The sequence below is a fragment of the Oncorhynchus nerka genome, linkage group LG2 (assembly GCF_034236695.1).
Source record: "Oncorhynchus nerka isolate Pitt River linkage group LG2, Oner_Uvic_2.0, whole genome shotgun sequence".
Lineage (NCBI taxonomy): Eukaryota > Metazoa > Chordata > Actinopteri > Salmoniformes > Salmonidae > Oncorhynchus > Oncorhynchus nerka.
In genome coordinates, this window is record NC_088397.1 from 13,706,883 (window position 1) to 13,731,882 (window position 25,000).

At 48.3% G+C, this 25,000-nt stretch overlaps 1 protein-coding gene across 1 annotated transcript in view; it reads left to right on the forward strand.

Annotated features, from left to right (window-relative positions):
* kalrnb (kalirin RhoGEF kinase b) overlaps window positions 1-25,000 on the forward strand; it is a 70,920-nt gene that overhangs the window by 17,991 nt on the left and 27,929 nt on the right. Inside the window, exons 12-33 of the mRNA XM_065023477.1 lie at window positions 1,284-1,475; window positions 1,654-1,829; window positions 2,096-2,243; window positions 2,349-2,634; window positions 5,080-5,246; window positions 6,410-6,529; window positions 6,719-6,937; window positions 9,489-9,638; window positions 10,317-10,458; window positions 10,710-10,825; window positions 11,242-11,364; window positions 11,484-11,666; window positions 11,899-12,023; window positions 12,234-12,410; window positions 12,826-12,895; window positions 13,967-14,056; window positions 14,255-14,347; window positions 14,734-14,845; window positions 15,009-15,199; window positions 17,427-17,528; window positions 18,055-18,209; window positions 20,329-20,431. Of these exons, the coding sequence (XP_064879549.1) occupies window positions 1,284-1,475; window positions 1,654-1,829; window positions 2,096-2,243; window positions 2,349-2,634; window positions 5,080-5,246; window positions 6,410-6,529; window positions 6,719-6,937; window positions 9,489-9,638; window positions 10,317-10,458; window positions 10,710-10,825; window positions 11,242-11,364; window positions 11,484-11,666; window positions 11,899-12,023; window positions 12,234-12,410; window positions 12,826-12,895; window positions 13,967-14,056; window positions 14,255-14,347; window positions 14,734-14,845; window positions 15,009-15,199; window positions 17,427-17,528; window positions 18,055-18,209; window positions 20,329-20,431 (3,240 nt within the window). The remainder of the gene's footprint in view (window positions 1-1,283; window positions 1,476-1,653; window positions 1,830-2,095; window positions 2,244-2,348; window positions 2,635-5,079; window positions 5,247-6,409; window positions 6,530-6,718; window positions 6,938-9,488; window positions 9,639-10,316; window positions 10,459-10,709; window positions 10,826-11,241; window positions 11,365-11,483; window positions 11,667-11,898; window positions 12,024-12,233; window positions 12,411-12,825; window positions 12,896-13,966; window positions 14,057-14,254; window positions 14,348-14,733; window positions 14,846-15,008; window positions 15,200-17,426; window positions 17,529-18,054; window positions 18,210-20,328; window positions 20,432-25,000) is intronic.

Consider the following 25,000-nt stretch of genomic DNA (forward strand, 5'->3'; position numbering starts at 1 on the left):
CCTGAGGATAGCCTGTCCTCAAACCCTCCACCCTGGTGGTAGCCTGTCCTCAAACCCTCCACCCTGAGGATAGCCTGTCCTCAAACCCTCCACCCTGAGGATAGCCTGTCCTCAAACCCTCCACCTTGAGGATAGCCTGTCCTCAAAACCTCCACCCTGAGGATAGCCTGTCCTCAAACCCTCCACCCTGAGGATAGCCTGTCCTCAAACCCTCCACCCTGAGGATAGCCTGTCCTCAAACCCTCCACCTTGAGGATAGCCTGTCCTCAAAACCTCCACCCTGAGGATAGCCTGTCCTCAAACCCTCCACCCTGGTGGTAACCTGTCCTCAAACCCTCCACCCTGAGGATAGCCTGTCCTCAAACCCTCCACCCTGGTGGTAGCCTGTCCTCAAACCCTCCACCTTGAGGATAGCCTATCCTCAAACCCTCCACCCTGAGGATAGCCTGTCCTCAAACCCTCCACCCTGGTGGTAACCTGTCCTCAAACCCTCCACCCTGAGGATAGCCTGTCCTCAAACCCTCCACCCTGGTGGTAACCTGTCCTCAAACCCTCCACCCTGGTGGTAACCTGTCCTCAAACCCTCCACCCTGGTGGTAACCTGTCCTCAAACCCTCCACCCTGTTTGTAACCTGTCCTCAAACCCTCCACCCTGTTTGTTACCTGTTGGCTTCCTTTGGAAAGTGTTCCCTCTTTCTTCCCTCTATTTATCTTCCCTCTATCTATTCCCTGACAAGCTTCTGATGGTTCTACATCTCTTTGTATACCCCCCTCTCTCTCCCATCTCTCTCTCTCTATTCCCTCTTTCTCTCTCTCCCCCTCTCTCTCTATCACCCTCTCTCTCTCTCCCCCCTCCCCCTCTCTCTATTCTCCCCTCCCCTCTTTCTCTCCCCCTCCCCTCTCTCTATCCCCCCCCTCTCTCCCCCTCTCTCTCTATCCCCCTCTCTGTCTCTCTCCCCCTCCCCTCCCCCTCTCTCTATTCTCCCCCTCCCTCTCTCTCTCTCTCTCTCTCTCTCTCTCTCTCCCTCCCCTCTCTCTCTCTCCCCCCTCTCTCTCCCACCTCTCTCTCTCTCTCTTCCCCTCTCTCTCTACCCCTCTCTCTCCCCCTCTCCCCCCGTCTCCCCCTCTCTCTCTCTCTCTCTCTCTCTTTCCCACCTCTCTCTCTCTCTCCCCCTCTCTACCCCCCTCTCTCTCCCACCTCTCCCTCTCCCACCTCTCTCTCCCTCTCTCTCTCTCTCTCTCTCTCTCTCTCTCTCTCTCTCTTCCTCCCCTCCTCTCTGTAGAACACCTATACCAATGCTGAGAAGCTGCTGGAGGCGGCAGGCCAGCTGGCCCAGTCAGGGGAGTGTGAGGAGGGAGAGATCTACTCTGCTGCTGGGGACCTGGAGCTCCGCATGCAGGCCTTCATACAGAGAGTAGAGCAGAGGAAGCTACTGCTGGACCTCGCTGTCTCCTTTTACACACACACCAAAGAGGTACCATAATGCACACACACATACACACGCACGCACGCACACACCCACACACACATACAAAAAGTGTGTCTACATGTAATTTTTTCTGACCCTGTCTGTGTGTTTGTATGTGTGTGTGTGTCTGTGTGTGTGTGTGTGTGTGTGTGGGGGGGGGGTTATATATGAAATGTCCGTGCAGCTGTCAGTGTGGATGGAGGGTCTCCAGAGGCAGATGGCGGGGGAGGTGTGTGTGTGTCCTGACTCAGTGGAGGCTCTACAGGCTCTTATCAGCCAGCAGCAGCAGCAACAAGCCAACACACAGGACGCCTCGCTCTCTGTCATCAGGGAGGGAGAGGACCTCATTCTACAGCTCAGGTAAACACACACACATTCTTTACTTGCATACACACACACTTTCAATAGCCATGTTTCATTGGTTGGCACCTCTTTACTCTGGGTCAGATGTTCTCGTTGGTTCTGTTTACTTGGCTCAGATTGTTTGTTTTTGTGTTTGCTTGGTCCCCATGATTGTGTGTGTGTGTGTGTGTGTGTGTGCGTGTATGTGTGTTCGTTCTTGCGTGTGTGTGTTCTTGTGTGTGTGTGCGTGTGTGTGTGTGTGTGTGTATGTGTGTATGTGCCAGGCCCCAGGGCAGTTCAGTGGGCCATGTGGAGTCAGTGCTGCAGTCGTTGGAGGAGGCCCAGGTCCAGCTGGAGGAGCTGTTCCACCAGAGGAAGATCAGGCTGGACGTCTATCTGCAGCTACGCATACTACAGCAGTGTTCTCTGGAGGTGGGGCTGGGAGAGCGTGTGGAGGGGTGGTTGTGGGGTGTGTGAGAGAGAGTGTTTGTGTTTAAGCTTTAGCCGGTCTCTGACCCTCACTACTGCCCCCTGTAGGTGTCAGGGGAGATGGAGGCATGGAAGCAGGACCTCCAGAAGCAGGCCCAGGACATCACCACAGAGAAGCTAACGCTAGCACAACCGCGGCTAGTGGAAGCTAACCAAGAGAAGCTAGCATTAGCGCAACCGCGGCTAGTGGATGCTAACCCAGAAGGGCTAACGTTAGCGCAGCAGCGCATACACAGACACATGGAGCGACGGCTAGCCATGAACAACATGACCTATGAGGTCGTACAGCAGGGTCACGACCTTCAGCAATACATCACCGAAGTACAGTCCTCAGGTAAGACAGAGATAGAGATGGAGAGATGGAGAGAGGGAGAGAGAGAGAGAGAAAGAGAGGAAGGTACAGAAGGAGAGAGTGGGGAAAGAGATATTGAGAAAGACAGAGAGGGAGAGGAGAGAGGGAGAGGAGAGAGAAGATAGACAGAGAGAGGGGGGGAGTAAGATAGACAGAGAGAGGGGGAGAGTAGTAAGATAGACAGAGAGAGGGGGGAGAGTAAGATAGACAGAGAGAGGGGGAGAGTAAGATAGACAGAGAGAGGGGGAGAGAGGAGAGGGGAGAGAGAAGACAGAGAGAGGGGGAGTAAGATAGACAGAGAGAGGGGGAGGATAGACAGAGAGAGGGGGGGAGAGTAAGATAGACAGAGAGAGGGGGGGAGTAAGATAGACAGAGAGAGGGAGAGGAGAGGGGGAGAGATATTTTTATTGGTAATGCTTTTCAATGCATTGTGGGATCTAGGGTGTGTAGGCTTGAAAATAATGAATGGGAGTCACTCACCAAAAAAAACTGTGAGCAATCTAACAGCATTTTTCTGTTTAACCCTGACATATTTCACTGAGAAAATGAGTCATGTTTCAGTCTGTAACCTGTCTTCCCCTCTGAGCATTTAGCCAGTTAGCAAAGACGACGTATGACAACAGCTAATGTGATTGGTCAAAGTGCCCCTGTGTAGAGTGCAGTCAGACTGCAGAGTGATACGCCTCGCTCTGTTCATTCAGCCATTCCTCACCTATAACATACCTCCTCCTCCTTGACTTGAACAGACTGGTAGAGAGAGTGAGGTACTGTATAGTTGGAATGTTCGGGGCGAGGGAACGAGGGATTCATCGTATGAACAAGTATGAAGGAGAGGCTGAGAGAGAGATGGGAGGAATAAGAGAGAAAGGGAGACAAGTTTTGGGAGAGAGAGAGAAGAGGGGAGAGAGACATGGGAGGAATATGAGAGGGAGGGAGAGAGAAGAGGGGAGAGAGATTCAAATGAAGAAAAATATGGAAATCCTGGGAGAAAGAGGAAGAGGGAACGATGGGTGAATGTGAGGAAGAGGAGTGAGATGGGGTGAATGTGAGGAAGAGGAGAGAGATAAGGTGAATGTGAGGAAGAGGTGAGAGATGGGGTGAATGTGAGGAAGATGAGCGAGATGGGGTGAATGTGAGGAAGAGGGAACGATGGGTGAATGTGAGGAAGAGGAGTGAGATGGGGTGAATGTGAGGAAGAGGAGAGAGATGGGGTGAATGTGAGGAAGAAGGAACGATGGGTGAATGTGAGGAAGAGGAGCGAGATGGGGTGAATGTGAGGAAGAGGAGAGAGATAAGGTGAATGTGAGGAAGAGGAGAGAGATGAGGTGAATATGAGGAAGAGGAGAGAGATGGGGTGAATGTGAGGAAGAGGAGAGAGATGTGGTGAATGTGAGGAAGAGGAGCGAGATGGGGTGAATGTGAGGAAGAGGGAACGATGGGTGAATGTGAGGAAGAGGAGAGAGAAGGTGAATGTGAGGAAGAGGAGAGAGATGGGGTGAATGTGAGGAAGAGGAGCGAGATGGGGTGAATGTGAGGAAGAGGGAACGATGGGTGAATGTGAGGAAGAGGAGAGAGATGGGGTGAATGTGAAGAAGAGGAGAGAGATGGGGTGAATGTGAAGAAGAGGAGAGAGATGGGGTGAATGTGAGGAAGAGGAGAGAGATGGGGTGACTGTGAGGAAGAGGAGAGAGATGGGGTGAATGTGAGGAAGAGGAGAGAGATGGGGTGAATGTGAAGAAGAGGAGAGAGATGGGGGTAATGTGAGGAAGAGGAGAGAGAGATGGGGATACATTCAGAGTGATTGGGTGAGGGGAGGGGGAGGGAAGGGGATTGGGGTTACCATGGAAACTGCTTTCTCAAGCGCACAGCTGGTCCCTATGGAAACGTACATATTGAATTTACCATGGAGACGACCGCTCACAGTCAGACTGTGAGGGGAATTCAGACCCGAACCATCCCAGGGTAACCACACACACACACAGATGGATGCTCATACATATGCACTGATGCACACGTGCACATAATACACACATGCACTTATACACTCACACGCACGAACACACACACACACACAATTCCTTGCATCCATCGTCTCTCCTCTACTGCTTCTCAAACCCCATTGGAGAAGAAGGTCAGAGGGGAGGAACCTTCTCCTGGAATACAGTTGACAAAGGATGTGAGGAGATAGGAGGCGAGGAGATTGGATATGAGGAATCACAGAAAGACTAATGAAGAGACAGATTTCTATAGGAAGGTCTCTTCCAACGTGACATCATGGCTTAGCACCATCTAGTGGTGAACAGTATACACTCTGTATAATCATCAAACATACATACACATAGGGATGGGATATTTTTCACATAGATAAGTTTGTGTGTGTGTATGTGTGTGTGTGTATGTGTGTGTGTGTATGTGTGTGTGTTCCAGGTATTCAGCTAACCGCTGAGGGGGAGACTGATCTGTCCTCTCAGGTGGAGGGGCTCCATCAGCTTCTACAGGACAAGCAGAAGGAGCTGCACCAGATAGTCGAACACACACACACACACCTGGAGCAGGGCTTGCAGCTACGCCACCTACAGAGTCAGGTCAACCAGGTAAACACACACACACACCTGGAGCAGGGCTTGCAGCTACGCCACCTACAGAGTCAGGTCAACCAGGTAAACACACACACACACACACCTGGAGCAGGGCTTGCAGCTACGCCACCTACAGAGTCAGGTCAACCAGGTAAACACACACACACACCTGGAGCAGGGCTTGCAGCTACGCCACCTATAGAGTCAGGTCAACCAGGTAAACACACACACACACACACCTGGAGCAGGGCTTGCAGCTACGCCACCTACAGAGTCAGGTCAACCAGGTAAACACACACACACACCTGGAGCAGGGCTTGCAGCTACGCCACCTACAGAGTCAGGTGAACCAGGTAAACACACACACACACCTGGAGCAGGGCTTGCAGCTACGCCACCTACAGAGTCAGGTCAACCAGGTAAACACACACACACACCTGGAGCAGGGCTTGCAGCTACGCCACCTACAGAGTCAGGTCAACCAGGTAAACACACACACACACACCAGGAGCAGGGCTTGCAGCTACGCCACCTACAGAGTCAGGTGAACCAGGTAAACACACACACACACACCTGGAGCAGGGCTTGCAGCTACGCCACCTACAGAGTCAGGTGAACCAGGTAAACACACACACACACACCTGGAGCAGGGCTTGCAGCTACGCCACCTACAGAGTCAGGTCAACCAGGTAAACACACACACACACCTGGAGCAGGGCTTGCAGCTACGCCACCTACAGAGTCAGGTGAACCAGGTAAACACACACACACACACACACACCTGGAGCAGGGCTTGCAGCTACGCCACCTACAGAGTCAGGTCAACCAGGTAAACACACACACACACACACACATACACCTGGAGCAAGGCTTGCAGCTACGCCATCTACAGAGTCAGGTCAACCAGGTAAACACACACACACACGAGTAGCACGCAAACTCACACATCCACTTACGAACACACACACGCACGTATATAATGTGTATATGTACTGTATATGACCCTGGCCAAATGTCCACTTCCAGGTTGAACCGTAACCACAAACAGGTACACACACAAACACACACTCCCACACATCAACAGAAACCTGCACAGACACACACACACACACACACACACACATGTATATAACGTTTATATGTAATGTTTATCTATATGTGTGTGTGTGTGTTCCCAGGTGCTGGGCTGGATCAGTGAAGGAGAGGTGATGTTGTCTTCCTGTATGGTGAACTCCAGCTCTCTGTCCGAGGCTGAACAGCTACAGAGAGAACATGAGCGCCTCCAACAGGCCATAGAGGTAACTACACCCACTGCAAACCAGTCACTGTAATGCAAACAAACTCTATTGACATAAAGCAATGTTGTCAAATCAGTTTTTATAAGTGTTCCTCTCTCTCTTTTTAATCCCCCCCTCGCCCCCATTTGGTCCCTTTCTACCCCCTCCCTTTCTCTCTACCCGTTCCCCCTCCCCTTCTCCTCCCCCCAGTCTCTGCTTCATGCTGACTCTCTCCAGAGGACCCACCAGGTGGCGCTGGCGCTGCAGCAGCGGGCAGAGCTGCTGGTGAGGGCGGGCCACTACGACCCAGAGGCAGTGAGGGCGTGTGCCCAGACGGTGGCGCTACACTGGCAGACCCTGATGCTGCGGATGGAGGACCGCCTCAAACTGGTCAACGCCTCCGCAGCCTTCTACCGGACCTCACAACAGGTGAGTCAGAGTCACTATCTCCTTATCAACCTCAACCCTAACCCTTGTGTCCACACCCACGTTCAACCCTAACCCTCGTGTCCACACCCACGTTCAACCCTAACCCTTGTGTCCACACCCACGTTCAACCCTAACCCTTGTGTCCACACCCACGTTCAACCCTAACCCTTGTGTCCACACCCACGTTCAACCCTAACCCTTGTGTCCACACCCACGTTCAACCCTAACCCTTGTGTCCACACCCATGTTCAACCCTAACCCTCGTGCCCACACCCACGTTCAACCCTAACCCTTGTGTCCACACCCACGTTCAACCCTAACCCTCGTGTCCACACCCACGTTCAACCCTAACCCTTGTGTCCACACCCACGTTCAACCCTAACCCTCGTGTCCACACCCACGTTAAACCCTAACCCTTGTGTCCACACCCACGTTCAACCCTAACCCTCGTGTCCACACCCACGTTCAACCCTAACCCTTGTGTCCACACCCACGTTCAACCCTAACCCTTGTGTCCACACCCACGTTCAACCCTAACCCTTGTGTCCACACCCACGTTCAACCCTAAGCACAAACCTAATCCCCACACCTCTTGTAGCCTCAGCCCAGGATTTAATAATCAGCTATAATAGCAGGATTTAATAGCCAACTGTAATAGCAGGCTATAATAACCAGCTGTAGAAGTCGGACCAAAATGCAGCGTGTAGATTGCGATCCATGTTTAATAAACAAACGTAAAACACGAATCAATTACAAACACTACAAAACAAAGAACGTAATGAACGTAACGAAAACCGAAACAGCCTATACTTGTGTAAACTAACACAGAGACAGGAACAAGGACACTAAGGACAATCACCCACAAAACACTCAAAGAATATGGCTGCCTAAATATGGTTCCCAATCAGAGACAACGATAAACACCTGCCTCTGATTGAGAACCACTTCAGACAGCCATAGACCTAACTAGAACACCCCACTAAGCTACAATCCCAATACATACACACCACATACAAAAACCCATGCCACACCCTGGCCTGACCAAATAAATGAAGATAAACACAAAATACTTCGACCAGGGCGTGACAAGCAGGCTATAATAACCAGCTGTAATAGCAGGCTATAATAACCAGCTGTAATAGCAGGCTTTAATAACCAGCTGTAATAGCAGGCATTAATAACCAGCTGTAATAGCAGGCTATAATAACCAGCTGTAATAGCAGGCATTAATAACCAGCTGTAATAGCAGGCTATAATAACCAGCTGTAATAGCAGGCTATAATAACCAGCTGTAATAGCAGGCATTAATAACCAGCTGTAATAGCAGGCTATAATAACCAGCTGTAATAGCAGGCTATAATAACCAGCTGTAATAGCAGGCTATAATAACCAGCTGTAATAGCAGGCATTAATAACCAGCTGTAATAGCAGGCTATAATAACCAGCTGTAATAGCAGGCTATAATAACCAGCTGTAATAACAGGCTATAATAACCAGCTGTAATAGCAGGCATTAATAACCAGCTGTAATAGCAGGCTATAATAACCAGCTGTAATAGCAGGCATTAATAACCAGCTGTAATAGCAGGCGATAATAACCAGCTGTAATAGCAGCTGTAATAGCAGGCTATAATAACCAGCTGTAATAGCAGGCTATAATAACCAGCTGTAATAGCAGGCATAATAACCAGCTGTAATAGCAGGCATAATAATAACCCAGCTGTAATAGCAGGCATTAATAACCAGCTGTAATAGCAGGCTATAATAACCAGCTGTAATAGCAGGCATTAATAACCAGCTGTAATAGCAGGCTATAATAACCAGCTGTAATAGCAGGCATAACCAAATAGCAGGCTAATAACCAGCTGTAATAGCAGGCTATAATAACCAGCTGTAATAGCAGGCATTAATAACCAGCTGTAATAGCAGGCTATAATAACCAGCTGTAATAGCAGGCTATAATAACCAGCTGTAATAGCAGGCTATAAATAACCAGCTGTAATAGCAGGCTATAATAACCAGCTGTAATAGCAGACTATAATAACCAGCCGTAATATCAGGATTTAATAACCAGCTGTAATAGCAGGCTATAATAACCAGTTGTAATAGCATAATTTAATAACCAGCTGTAATAGCAGGCTATAATAACCAGTTGTAATAGCAGAATTTAATAACCGGCTGTAATAGCAGGCTATATTAACCAGCTGTAATATCAGGATTTAATAACCAGCTGTAATAACAGGCTATAATAACCAGCTGTAATAGCAGGCTATAATAACCAGCTGTAATAGCAGGCTATAATAACCAGCCGTAATAGCAGGCTATAATAACCAGCCGTAATAGCAGGCTATAATAACCAGCTGTAATAACAGGCTATAATAACCAGCTGTAATATCAGGATTTAATAACCAGCTGTAATAGCAGTGGCTGGAGATCCAGCACCATTCAATCGGACAGAGACATCATTGGAATTCAGAGGTTCAGCACCACATGGCACTGGACAGCAACCATGTGTATATACTCAGGCATACTGTATGTTTGTTTCCCCCCAGGTATGTGGTGTGTTGGAGAGCCTGGAACAGGAGTATCGTAGGGACGAAGACTGGTGTGGTGGCGGAGAGAGGCAGGGGAGCAGGGGCCAGCCGGAGCACCTCATTCCCCTCATCAACAAACACATGGAACAAAAAGAAGCCTTCCTCAAGGTACAGAGAGAGAGAGAGGACAGAAAGCGAGAGGAAAGAAAGACAGAGAGAGGACAGAAAGACGAAGCGAGGACAGAAAGGCAGAGATATGACAGAAAGATGGATAGAGGACAGAAAGATGGATAGAGGACAGAAAGACAGATAGAGGACAGAAAGACAGATAGAGGACAGAAAGACAGATAGAGGACAGAAAGATGGATAGAGGACAGAAAGATGGATAGAGGACAGAAAGAGGACAGAAAGATGGATAGAGGACAGAAAGATGGATAGAGGACAGAAAGACGGATAGAGGACAGAAAGATGGATAGAGGACAGAAAGACGGATAGAGGACAGAAAGATGGATAGAGGACAGAAAGACAGATAGAGGACAGAAAGATGGATAGAGGACAGAGAGACAGATAGAGGACAGAAAGCCGGATAGAGGACAGAAAGACAGATAGAGGACAGAAAGATGGATAGAGGACAGAAAGACAGATAGAGGACAGAAAGACGGATAGAGGACAGAAAGACGGATAGAGGACAGAAAGACGGATAGAGGACAGAAAGATGAATAGAGGACAGAAAGACGGGTAGAGGACAGAAAGACGGATAGAGGACAGAAAGACGGATGGATGATGGTAAAGACAGTTTTTAGCTACAGTCTCTGTTGGTATGTTTTAACCCCTTGTTTCCTGCAGGCATGCACCCTGGCCAGACGCAACGCAGAGGTCTTCCTCAAGTACATCCACCGCAACAGCGTTACTATGGCAACCATCTCCGGGCACAGTGCAGGCGCAGAGGTCACTGGTCACTCCCGTGTGCCTGAGCAGCAGGTCAAAGGTGAGCCAACACACAGTTACATTACACATGAACACACACACACACACACACAGAGAGAGAGACAGAAGAGCTCCGTATGCATGATGATGATATTTCTGCCACTGTGTTTATACCTGGCAGTGTAAATGTGTGTTCCTCTTGTAGGTATCCTCAGTGAGCTCCTGCAGAGGGAGAACAGGGTTCTACATCTCTGGGCTCTGAAGAAGCGTCGTCTGGACCAGTGTAAATGTGTGTGTGTGTTCCTCTTGTAGGTATCCTCAGTGAGCTCCTGCAGAGGGAGAACAGGGTTCTACATTTCTGGACTCTGAAGAAGCGTCGTCTGGACCAGTGTCAACAGTACCTGCTGTTCCAGAGCCACACCCAACAGGTGAGTTTGCCACGCCTCCTTTAGATGAGTCCACACCCAACAGGTGAGTTTGCCACACCTTTAGATGAGTCCACACCCAGTTTGGGAAACCTGAGTTTGAGATGTAGAATTATAACAGAGCCATGTTGGCCCTCAGACAATTACATTACCCTGAAAATGGTTTGTCCTCCTCTCTGTCTCTCTCTCTTCCTCTTCCTCTCTCTCTCTCTCTCTCTCTCTCTCTCTCTCTCTCTCTGTCTCTCTCTCTTCTGTCTCTCTCTCTTCCTCTCTCTCTCTCTCTCTCTCTCTCTTTCTCTGTCTCTCTCTCTTCCTCTTCTTCTCTCCCTCTCTCTCTCTCTCTTCCTCTCTCTCTCTCTCTTTCTCTCTCTCTCTCTCTCTGTCTCTCTCTCTGTCTCTCTCTCTCTCTCTCTCTCTAGGCGTTGGATTGGCTGCAACAGAGTGGTGAGCACTACCTGTCCACTCACACATCGCCAGGGGCAACCAGTGCAGAGACCCAGGACCTGCTGGCTCAACACAGGGAATTCTGCATCTCGGCTAAGGTGAACACACAGACACACATACCCACTCACATACACAAATGCTTACTCACACACTACAAAGGTGATGTGTATATCAGAACAGTTCCCACAATCCATTTCTCCCCTCTACCTCCTCCCAGCACACTCAGGAGAAGGTGCACCTGCTGATTCAGCTGGCAGAGAGCATGCTGGGTAAGGGCCACTCCCACAGGGTGGAGCTACGGAGGTGCGTGTCGACGGTGGACAAGCGCTACCGAGAGTTCTCCATGCGCATGGGCCAGTACCGGAACACACTGGAGACTGCACTGGGAGGCTGCACTCAGGTGTGTGTGAGGGGTGGAGTGTGTGTTTCTTGACGACTAGTTGTCTTCCATGTGTGTGAGGGTGACTGAATGTGTTCGGCTGGTGGGTGTATGTGTGTGTGTGTCTCAGATTCCAGGTCAATCAGAGATAGATTGATTTATGCATGGGCTTTTTGCCCATGTCTGTTTCCTTCATGTCAATGAAGTTCTCTGAGTGGTGTTGAATTGTCTCTGTGTATGGTGTCCCCTGTAGGACAATAAGGACCTGGAGCTGGAGCTCATCCCCAACAGCCTCTCTGACTCTGACCCCGAAGTGAACCTGAACGACCCTAACCACGAGGTCAGCGACGAGAAGAGGAGGACGGCCAGGAAGAAAGAGTGAGTCCAACAGAGAAAGAGGGGGAAACGGAGAGAGGGTACGTGTGTGTGTGTGTGTGTGTGTGTGTGTGTGTGTGTGTGTGTGTGTGTGTGTGTGTGTGTGTGTGTGTGTGTGTGTGTGAGAGAGAGAGAGAGAAGAGGGAGAGACAGAGCGATGGTGGGGTAATTGTATTTATTGAAAAAGTAGCCAGTTTCTTGGTACTCCTACAGGTATATCATGTCAGAGCTTCTCCAGACAGAGAGGGTGTATGTGAAGGATCTGCAGGAGTGTATTGATACCTACCTGTGGGAGATGACCAGTGGCTCTGAAGAGATCCCCACCAGGATCGCCAACAAGGATGACGTTGTCTTTGGGAACATCCAGGACATTTATGAGTTCCATAACAGGTGTGTATATCACAGTCTGTATAGCACAAGCTGTGTGTAATGTATGGTGTTTAGCACATATCATTAAATAGAACACAAATGGAATTTATCCCGAGCCAATATGGCCGCCATTATCCCATTCTAGAGTTCTGCAGATCTATGACATCTATGACATTATACTGTATGTCTCTATGGTATAGCACAGAGGTATTAAAATATTACCTTACCAGGTCCGGACTCCTGCTGCTTTTCTGTTCTACCTGATAAGGAATTGCACCCTCATGGTGTCTCAGGTCTGAATCAGTCACTGCTTAGAGGGGAAGAATGAAACAAGCAATGGAACTGGCTTCAAGGTCCATGTTTGAGTTTGAGGGGTGTAGGCACAGCATAACAGATGTGTGTAGAGTGTATAATGATGGTTTGTGTTTTGTTGCAGTATTTTCCTGAAGGAGCTGGAGAACTACGAACAGCTACCTGAGGATGTGGGTCACTGCTTCGTCACCTGGGTAATCACCAAGACATTATATCTGATAGAGAGAGAGAGAGAGAGAGAGAGAGAGAGAGAGAGAGAGAGAGAGAGAGAGAGAGAGAGAGAGAGAGAGAGAGAGAGAGAGAGAGAGAGAGAGAGAGAGAGAGAGAGAGAGAGGAGAGAGAGAGAGAGAGAGGACACATTGGAAAGAATTAACAAAAAAACAGAGCAAACTAGAATGCTATTTGGCCCTGAACAGAGAGTACACAGTGGCAGAATACCTGACCACTATGACTGACCCAAACTTATGGAAAGCTTTGACTATGTACAGACTCAGTGAGCATAGCCTTGCTATTGAGAAAGGCCGCCGTAGGTAGACATAGCTCTCAAGAGAAGACAGGCTATGTGCTCACTGCCCACAAAATGAGGTGGAAACTGAGCTGCACTTCCTAACCTCCTGCCCAATGTATGACCATATTAGAGAGACATATTTCCCTCAGATTATACAGATCAACAAAGAATTAGAAAACAAACCCAATTTTGATAAACTCCCATATCTACTGGGTAAAATTCCACAGTGTGCCATCACAGCAGCAAGATTTGTGACCTGTTGCCACAAGAAAATTATTTATTTATTTTCCCTTCTGTACTTTAACCATTTGTACATCGTTACAATACTGTATATATATATAATATGACATTATATATATAATATATAATGTCTTTATTGTTTTGAAACTTCTGTATGTGTAATGTTTACTGTTAATTTTTATTGTCTATTTCACTTTTGTATATTATCTACCTCACTTGCTTTGGCAATGTTAACATGTGTTTCCCATGCGAGAGAGAGAGAGAGAGAGAGAGAGAGAGAGAGTGTGTTTGTGTCCCCTGAATCACAGTACTGCGGGAGTGTTGTCTGAACCTCACCTTTTCTCTCTCTCTCTCTCTCTCTCCTCTCTCTCTCTCCCTCTCTCTCTCTCACTCTCTCTCTCTCTCTCTCTCTCTCTCTCTCTCTCTCTCTCTCCCTCTCTCTCACTCTCTCTCTCTCTCTCTCTCTCTCTCTCTCTCTCTCTCTCTCTCTCTCTCTCTCTCTCTCTCTCTCTCTCAGGCAGATAAGTTCCACATGTATGTGACGTATTGTAGAAATAAACCAGACTCCAGCCTTCTGATCCAGCAACATGGGGCAGGCTTCTTTCAGGTGACACACTCTCGTTTTCCCCTTTTCTTTCTTTTTCTCTCTCTTTCTCTGTCTCTCTCTTTCTCTCACTTTCTTTTCCACATCTCAGCATAATTTTCCACATCTGAGCATAATACAGTTAGTCTGTAGATGGCAATCACTGTTCAGTGTAGCGTCTCTGCAGCCCTGATTTTACGCTGTGTGTGTGTATGTGTGTAGGAGGTCCAGAGGAGACATGGTCTTGCTAACTCCATCTCCTCAGCGCTCATCAAGCCAGTTCAGCGCATCACCAAGTACCAGCTCCTTCTCAAGGTACAGAACATGAGAAATACTGATGTGTGTTGGTTTAACAAGACACTATTCTTATGCTCTCTGTCTCGCTGTCTCTCTGTCGCTGTCTCTCTGTCTCGCTGTCTCTCTGTCTCTCTGTCTCACTGTCTCTCTCTCTGTCTCTGTCTCGCTGTCTCTCTGTCTCTGTCTCGCTGTCTCTCTGTCTCGCTGTCTCTCTGTCTCTGTCTCTCTGTCTCGCTGTCTCTCTGTCTCGCTGTCTCACTGTCTCGCTGTCTCTCTGTCTGTCTGTTTGTCTGTTTGTCTGTCTCGCTGTCTCTCTGTCTGTCTGTTTCCCTCCCTCCCTCCCTCCCTCCCTCCCTCCCTGTCTGTGTGTGTGTGTGTGTGTGTGTGTGTGTGTGTGTGTCCAGGAGTTGTTGGCGTGTTGTGAGGAGGGAAAAGGCGAGATCAAGGAGGGTCTGGATGTCATGCTGAGTGTTCCAAAGCGAGCCAACGATGCCATGCATGTTAGCATGCTAGAGGGTGAGCTGATGTCACATCCTGCTGTATGATGTCACTTATTGTTCTATGATGTCGCTTCCTGCTGTATGATGTCACTTTCTGCTGTATGATGTAACATCCTGCTGTATGATGTAACATCCTGCTGTAAGATGTGACATGACTTCCTGCTGTATTCCTATCCCAGGTCTGGAGGAGGGCTTGGAGGTGCAGGGAGAGCTGCTCCTGCAGGATACCTTCCAGGTGTGGGATCCTAAATCCCTTATCAGGAAAGGCCGGGAACGCCACCTGTTCCTGTTCGAGCTCTCGCTGGTCTTCAGTAAAGAGATAAAGGACTCCTCCGGACGTATCAAGTACCTCTACAAGAGCAGGCTGAGGGTACTATACTATACTATACCATACCATATCATACTATACCATATCATACTATACCATACTATACTATACTATAGCATACCATACTATAATATACTATACAAATATCATACCATACTATACTAATACCATACTATACCATACTATACCATACCATAAAATACCATACCATACAATACTAAACTAATACCATACTATACTGTACTATACTGCACCGTACCATACTATACCATACTGTAACATACTGTAACATACTGCACCATATCATACTGTACTCCCATCTAAACTATACACATAGTAAAACACCTATAAATCAAATCAAATTTATTTATATAGCCCTTCGTACATCAGCTGATATCTCAAAGTGCTGTACAGAAACCCAGCCTAAAACCCCAAACAGCAAGCAATGCAGGTGTAGAAGCACGGTGGCTAGGAAAAACTCCCTAGAAAGGCCAAAACCTAGGAAGAAACCTAGAGAGGAACCAGGCTATGTGGGGTGGCCAGTCCTCTTCTGGCTGTGCCGGGTGGAGATTATAACAGAACATGGCCAAGATGTTCAAATGTTCATAAATGACCAGCATGGTCGAATAATAATAAGGCAGAACAGTTGAAACTGGAGCAGCAGCACAGTCAGGTGGACTGGGGACAGCAAGGAGTCATCATGTCAGGTAGTCCTGGGGCACGGTCCTAGGGCTCAGGTCCTCCGAGAGAGAGAAAGAAAGAGAGAATTAGAGAGAGCATATGTGGGGTGGCCAGTCCTCTTCTGGCTGTGCCGGGTGGAGATTATAACAGAACATGGCCAAGATGTTCAAATGCTCATAAATGACCAGCATGGTCGAATAATAACATACAATATTACTCTACCACACCAAGTACCTCTACAAGAGCAGGCTGAGGGTACTGTACTATACCATTCTATACTATACCATACCATACTATAGACTATTATACTATGCCATACTATACCATACCATACCATACCATACTATACCATTCTATACTATACCATACCATACAATACTATACTATAGCATGCTATACCATACTATACCATACTATACTATGCCATGCTATACCATACTATACCATACCATGCTATACCATACTATACCATACCATACTATACCATACCATACCATATACCATACTATACCATACTATACCATACCATACTATACCATGCTATACCATACTATACCATACCATACTATACCATACCATGCTATACCATACTATACCATACCATGCTATACCATACTATACCATACCATACTATACCATACCATACTATACTATACCATACTATACCATACCATACTATACCATACCATGCTATACCATACCATACTATACCATACCATGCTATACCATACTATACCATACCATACTATACCATACTATACCATACTATACTATACCATACCATACTATACCATACTATACCATACCATGCTATACCATACTATACCATAACATACCATACTATACCATACTATACCATACTATACCATACTATACCATACCATAACATACTATACCATACCATACTATACTATACCATACCATACTATACCATACCATACTATACCATACTATACCATACCATACCATACCATACTATACCATACCATACTATACCATACCATACCATACCATACCATACCATACCATACCATACCATACCATACCATACCATACTATACCATACTATACCATACCATACCATACTATACCATACCATACTATACCATACCATACTATACCATACCATACTATACCATACCATACTATACCATACTATACCATACTATACCATACCATACTATACTATACCATACCATACTATACCATACCATACTATACCATACCATACCATACTATACCATACCATACTATACCATACCATACCATACTATACCATACTATACCATTCTATACCATACTATACCATACTATACCATACTATACCATACCATACCATACTATACTATACCATACCATACTATACCATACCATACTATACCATACCATACCATACTATACTATACCATACCATACTATACCAAACATAGTAATACACATATAAATATTACTCTACCACACCAGGTACCTCTGCAATAGCAGCCTGAGGGTATGGCTACAACACATATATACTTTCATGCATTCTACATCCCATATACCCCACCTCGTTTCCCAAAGGAAACATTAACTGCCTTGTGTCCTCTTCCAGACGTCAGAGTTGGGGGTGACAGAGCATATTGAGGGGGACCCCTGTAAGTTTGCTCTGTGGGTGGGCCGTACCCCCACCTCGGACAACAAGACCGTCCTCAAGGTAACAGCCAAATATATTCTCAAGTGCACTCTCCTACTGCCTGTTATCTCTGGTGAACCTTTTCATGTGCACTCTCCAACTGCATCTCAGTGCTAGAGGCATCACTACAGACTCGGGTTTGATTCCAGGCTGTATCACAACCGGCCGTGATTGGGAGTCCCATAGGGTGGCGCACAATTGGCCCTGCGAAGCCCGGGTTTGGGTTTGGCCGGAGTAGGCTGTCATTGTAGATAATACGTTGAACCTTTTCACGTGCACTCTCCTCTGATGTGGCTTCTGTTGTGCTTTCCTATATTTACTTTACTATCTGTTTGTCTCGTTTTATCACATCTCCTGCCCTCCCCCTTCTCTCTCTCCCTCTCTAACTCCCCTCCCGTTCTCTATCTCCCTCTCTAACTCCCCTCCCGTTCTCTATCTCCCTCTCTAACTCCCCTCCCGTTCTCTATCTCCCTCTCTAACTCCCCTCCTGTTCTCTATCTCTCTCTCTCTCCTCCCTCCCTCCCTCCCTCCCTCCCTCCCTCCCCAGGCCTCATCTCTGGAGCTGAAGCAGGAGTGGGTACGTAGCGTGCGTCAGGTGATCCAGGAGAGACGTGGCCATCTGAGAGGAGCGCTGAGGGAGCCCATCCCCCTCCCCAAGACCCCCGCCCCCACCCTGGTCCGCACACGCAGCATCAACAGGAGGTTTGTACATACATGCACACACACAGCCCACTTCCTCTCTTGTCTCTTGTACTGCTAAGGTGGTTGTACAGTTTGTATTACTTGCAAGACAGAGAAGTGGGTTTGAGTGTTTTTAGTATAGAATTAGGAATTAGAATACTAGAATGGTCATGAACCTTCTTATGTTGGGATAAATGTCAGACATTGTGGTCAGGGAGTTGGTCAAACATGGTTTGCCAGTGCTGTGATAAGATATTGTGTTAAATAATACATTTGAAGAATTTATCTGCACTGTTTGTTAGTTAGCTAGATAGCCAGACAGTTTTAGAGGAATGATTCCATGAATGTTTCAAATTAAATGCTAATATGCCAACATTCCATTCAAACAATGCAGTCAATCCACAGCCACACTGGCTGCATCAGTTGATGATTCAGTTGATGATATTTGTAAATACAACAAGTTCTGATATTGTATCATATAATAGCATTCTCAGCTTTCCAGGAAAGGAAACATTTAGACATTTATGGTCTGTTTACATATATTTTATTTATTTATGATTATATAACAATATTTTAGGTTGACAATAATTCTGTTACACAATTTGTGATATATCACATGCCTTACTTTTATTCTCCTCCATCAGTAAAATCAGGATTATGTCTCTACTGCCAGTCATTCACATTAGACTGGGTGGGATTTCTCCCTGTCCAATATGGCTGCCATTCATTCACATTAGACTGGGTTGGATTTCTCCCTGTCCAATATGGCTGCCATTCATTCACATTAGACTGGGTTGGTCCAATTTCTTCATTCTGACTGGGTGGGATTTCTCAATATGGCTGCCATTATGGCTGCCATTCATTCACATTAGACTGGGTTTCATTCACATTAGATTTTTCTCCCTGTCCAATATGGCTGCCATTCATTCACATTAGACTGGGTGGGTTCAATATTGCCATTCATTCACATTAGACTGGGTTGGATTTCTCAATATGGCTGCCATTCATTCACATTAGACTGGGTGGGATTTCTCCCTGTCCAATATGGCTGCCATTCATTCACATTAGACTGGGTGGGATTTCTCCCTGTCCAATATGGCTGCCATTCATTCACATTAGACTGGGTTGGATTTCTCCCTGTCCAATATGGCTGCCATTCATTCACATTAGACTGGGTTGGATTTCTGCCTGTCCAATATGGCTGCCATTCATTCACATTAGACTGGATGGGATTTCTCCCTGTTCAATATGCCTGCCATTCATTCACATTAGACTGGGTTGGATTTCTCCCTGTTCAATATGGCTGCCATTCATTCACATTAGACTGGGTTGGATTTCTCCCTGTCCAATATGGCTGCCATTCATTCACATTAGACTGGGTTGGATTTCTCCCTGTCCAATATGGCTGCCATTCATTCACATTAGACTGGATGGGATTTCTCCCTGTCCAATATGGCTGCCATTCATTCACATTAGACTGGGTGGGATTTCTCCCTGTCCAATATGGCTGCCATTCATTCACATTAGACTGGGTTGGATTTCTCCCTGTCCAATATGGCTGCCATTCATTCACATTAGACTGGGTTGGTTTCTCCTGTCAATATGGCTGCCATTCATTCACATTAGACTCCCTGTCCAATATGGCTGCCATTCATTCACATTAGACTGGGTGGGATTTCTCCCTGTCCAATATGGCTGCCATTCATTCACATTAGACTGGGTGGGATTTCTCCCTCCCTGTCCAATATGGCTGCCATTCATTCACATTAGACTGGGTTTCTCCTGGGCTGCCATTTCTCCTCCCTGTCCAATATGGCTGCCATTCATTCACATTAGACTGGGCTGGATTTCTCCCTGTCCAATATGGCTGCCATTCATTCACATTAGACTGGGTTGGATTTCTCCCTGTCCAATATGACTGCCATTCATTCACATTAGACTGGGTTGGATTTCTCCCTGTCCAATATGGCTGCCATTCATTCACATTAGACTGGGTTGGATTTCTCCCTGTCCAATATGGCTGCCATTTTCACCCCATTCTGGAACTTTGATAGGATCTCTATGTGTTTTATTATGTAAGTTTCATCAGGTTGTGCGGTACGTATCATGATATTTTTTATGTTTACACGTCACCCCCCAGAGACACCAATGAGGATGCAGACAGCCTGGGAGATGCCAGCAGCCAGCCGGACACCGTCTCCATTGCCTCCCGCACCTCTCAGAACACAGCAGACAGCGACAAGGTAGAGACAGACTACACTACCCAGCAGCCACCACTGTTTACACAAAAAGTACCCAAGAGTGATCTGTTCTAAGTGTGTATATATACTCATACAGAGACTCTAAGAGCTTCTAAGAGTGTATGAGTTTTTATTGACGTTCTATGAGTGTAGGGACTTCCTTTGCTAATGGAACATAGCCACTGCCAAGCCTGAGGCAGGGTTGTTTCTGACGCATACAGTCCACATTCAAAGTTCCCAAAGGCCAAACGGCAAAAACATTCAATGAGATCCAAGGAAATGGTGCAACAAAATAGATGATTGATTTTTCTTATATCTAACTAAAGTGATTCTCTAATCAACTTAAGGCATAGATTACTTGACATGAAAATGCATATTGTGTTCTGTTTGTATGTCTGGTCAAAACTCTAAACCGTCTAGCTAGGACTCCCTCCACCCCCGAAGGCCCAACTTCCTGTCTTTATCCTACCACTAACACACTTACCACAGTACAATGAATGGGCAAGAAGGGGAGACAAAAACTAAGGTACACTAATAACAAAGGAATATACCTCAACCAGGTAAATATAAATCATACAGGTACGTACCTAATAATTCATCACATACATTCATATTTCATATAGAAAAAATACACACAGATACATGGAGCTCTGTATGTTCTGTCTTTTATCCAACTATGTCTAAATCGGCTCTAACATACCGGCCCCTAATTGTTAACTGCACTGACACACGCCTCCACCACACGCCTCCACCACACGCCTCCACCACACGCCCACCACACGCCTCCACCACACGCCTCCACCACACGCCCCCACCACACGCCCCCACCACACGCCTCCACCACACGCCTCCACCACACGCCTCCCACCACACGCCTCCACCACCGCCCCCACCACCACGCCCCCACCACACGCCCCACCACCACGCCCCACCACACGCCCCCACCACCACACGCCCCCACCACACGCCCCACCACCACGCCCCACCACACGCCTCCACCACACGCCTCCACCACACGCCCCCACGCCCACCACACGCCCCCACCACACGCCCACCACACGCCCCCACCACCACGCCCCACCACACACGCCCCCACACCACACGCCCCACCACACGCCTCCACCACACGCCCACCACACGCCTCACCACACGCCCACCACACGCCCCACCACACGCCCCCACCGCCCCCACACGCCCCCACCACACGCCCCCACCGCCCCACCACACGCCTCCACCCCCCCACCACACGCCCACCACCACCACGCCCCCACCACACGCCCCCCCACACGCCCCCACGCCCCCACCACACGCCTCCACCACACGCCCCACCACACGCCTCCCACCACACGCCCCCCACCACACGCCCCCACCACACGCCCCCACCACACGCCCCCACCACACGCCCCACCACACGCCTCCACCACACGCCTCCACCACACGCCCCCACCACACGCCCCCACCACACGCCCCACCACACGCCCCCACCCCACCACCACGCCCCACCACACGCCCACCACACGCCCACCACACGCCACACGCCTCACCACACGCCCCCACCGCCCCCACCACACGCCCCACCACACGCCCCCACCACACGCCCCACCACACGCCTCCACCACACGCCCCCACCACGCCCCACCACACGCCCCCCCACACGCCCCACCACACGCCACCACACGCCTTTCCACCACACGCCCACCCACCACACGCCCACACGCCCCACCACACGCCCCCACCACACGCCCACCACACGCCTCCCCCACCACGCCCCACCACACGCCTCCACCACACGCCCCCACCACCCCCCACCACACGCCCCACCACACGCCCACCACCACGCCCACCCACACGCCCCACCACACGCCCCACCACACGCCTCACCACACGCCCCACCACACGCCCCACCCCCCACCACACGCCCCACCACACGCCCCCCACCACACGCCCCACCACACGCCCCACCACCACCCCCACCACCACAGGCCCCACACGCCCCACCACACGCCCCCACCACACGCCCACCACACGCCTCCACCACACGCCCCCACCACACCACACGCCCACCACACCACACGCCCACCACACCACCACACCCCCACCACACGCCCCACCACACGCCTCCACCACACGCCCCCACCACACGCCCCATTAGCCAGGAGTTCCTTGGAGCTGTGTCATCCACGATGGAAACAAGGTCACCAGGACTGAAGTTTCTCTTAGTTTTCTTCCACTTGTTCCACTCCTGCATAAGTGGAAGATACTCCCTGATCCATCGCTTCCAAAAGAGGTCAGTGATATATTGTACCTGCTTCCATCTCCTTGGTGAGTATAGGTCTCCTCTCTGGAATAGTCCTGGTGGCAGGACTGGCTTTGTTTTCAGATAAAGTGGATGGTTCGGAGTCTGGGGTTTTAGATCGTTAGGGTCATTTGTTACAGTTGTGATTGGTCTGTCGTTCATGATCGCCTCAACTTCACACAAGGCTGTCTGCAAAGCCTCATCATCCAGTACTTGCTCTTTAAGGACTGAATAGAGGATCTTTTTCAACCTCTCCAATTCCCCCCATGGTCCCTCCAGAGGGAGGGTTGAATGACCAATTCACTCCTTCCTTCAGTAATGCATTTTGAATCTTGTTGTGATCCAGCTCTTTCATAGCTTCTCCTAGCTCTCTGTGTGTTCCAACAAAGTTGGTGCCATTGTCTGTTCTGATACTTGTTACTGGGCCTCTTCGACAGATGAACCTGCGCAGGGCATTGATGCAGGAATCAGTATCCAGGTAACTAGCAAATTCTAAGTGGACAACTCGACTCACAAGGCAAGTAAAGATCACACCATACCGCTTCACATGAACGCGGCCTCGCTTCACCTCTATGGGGCCGAAGTAATCTATGCCCACATGGGTGAAAGGCGGCAAATCAGGTGACACCCGATCTTGTGGAAGGTCGGCCATCTTCTGTTCTCCAGCTCTAGCTTGTACCCGCCTGCAGAAGACACAGCTCTTAGGATCTTCCATGCTAAGGCCTTGGCACAGGGTATCTAATATCGCTGGCGAAGACTGGAAAGCATGTGACCTCTCCCAGAGTGGCCAACCTGCTCATGGATGTGGAGTAAGATCAGTCTGAAGATGTGGAAGTCTTTGGGCAGGATCATAGGATTCTTTAGTTCTATAGGCATAGCAGCTTTGCTAAACCTTCCTCCCACTCTCAGAATGCCATTGTCAACAATTGGATAAAGCTTACAGATTGAGCCGCTTCCCTTGGCACACTGTCTTCCTTTCACAATGAGTGCAATTTGTTTAAAGTGCTGTCTTTGCTCAAATCGAATGATTACCCTTTCTTCTTCATCTAGGTCATCCACAGAGAGACTTTATTTTCCAAACGTTAGTTTGAAAATGTCAATTTGTTCCTTCAATGAGTTTGTTAAACTCTGATCTGATTCTGGATCCGTTTTTGTGAGAACTTTCCTTTTCTGGCTTAACTGTAGAACTCTCTTCAGTTTCAGCCTCCAGGAAACTGCTTTCTTCAAGCTGTTCCATGTGGAATAGTACTCAATCAGTTTGCTGGTCGGACTCTTTTCTTCCGCACTTGTACTGTTTACGATGACGTCTTTTCTCACCTCTGGATCATCCGGAGGGATGGAGCCAAGCTCCTCGGGGACTTTTGGCATGTGTGTTTCTGCTTTCTCCAGGTATTCTGATCCTTTGAGCAATCTCTTTGAGTTCAGGAAAGTTTCAACATGTAACCCTCTTGAGGCATCGTCGGCTGGGTTGGGTTTGGAGATCAAATACCTCCACTGTTTTGCTTTCGATATGTCACGGATCACAGCAACCCTATTAGCCACAAAGGTATGGAATCTCTTGGTATCGTTGCGGATGTATTTTAGCACGGACTGGCTTTCTGTCCAGGAAGTTTCTGTCCAGGAAGTTGACTCCTATAGTTAAATCTGGAGCTCCAACCTTAACATCCTGTCCACTTGCACCGCCAATGTTGCTACAGCAACTTCCAGTCTGGGGATCGTCATCTGCTTGAGTGGATACACTCTTGATTTCCCCAGCATGAATGCGATATGGACCTTTTCCATACCGTTTGTGAACCTAAGGTAACTTGCCGTGCCATAACCTTGTTCACTTGCATCACCGAAGTGATGCAGCTGTTCTCAGGCATCATGCACCAGTCAATCTGGAATCTGGACAGCTGGTCCACCTCTGAGAGCCATCTCCTCCATGAAATAAAGTGTTCTTCGGGGATGACTTCGTCCCATCCACACTTTAAAACTCTTGAAGAATCTGCTTTGCCTTTAAGATAAATGGGGCGAGGAAACGTAATGGATGGTAAACAGAGCCGATGGAGGAGAGATACCTCTTCTCGTAAGGGGTCTGTTCTCGACGATGACTCGGAAGGTAAACGCATCACTTTCAATGTTCCGTTGGATTCCAAGTGCTTTTTCAACAGGCAGCTTCTCTCTGTCCAGGTCCAGATCTTTTATCTGCTTGGCTTCGTGTTCCTCACGGCTGTTGCTGACCCACTTGGTCAACTTGAACCTACCCTGATCACACACATCTCTGAGTTTTTTTT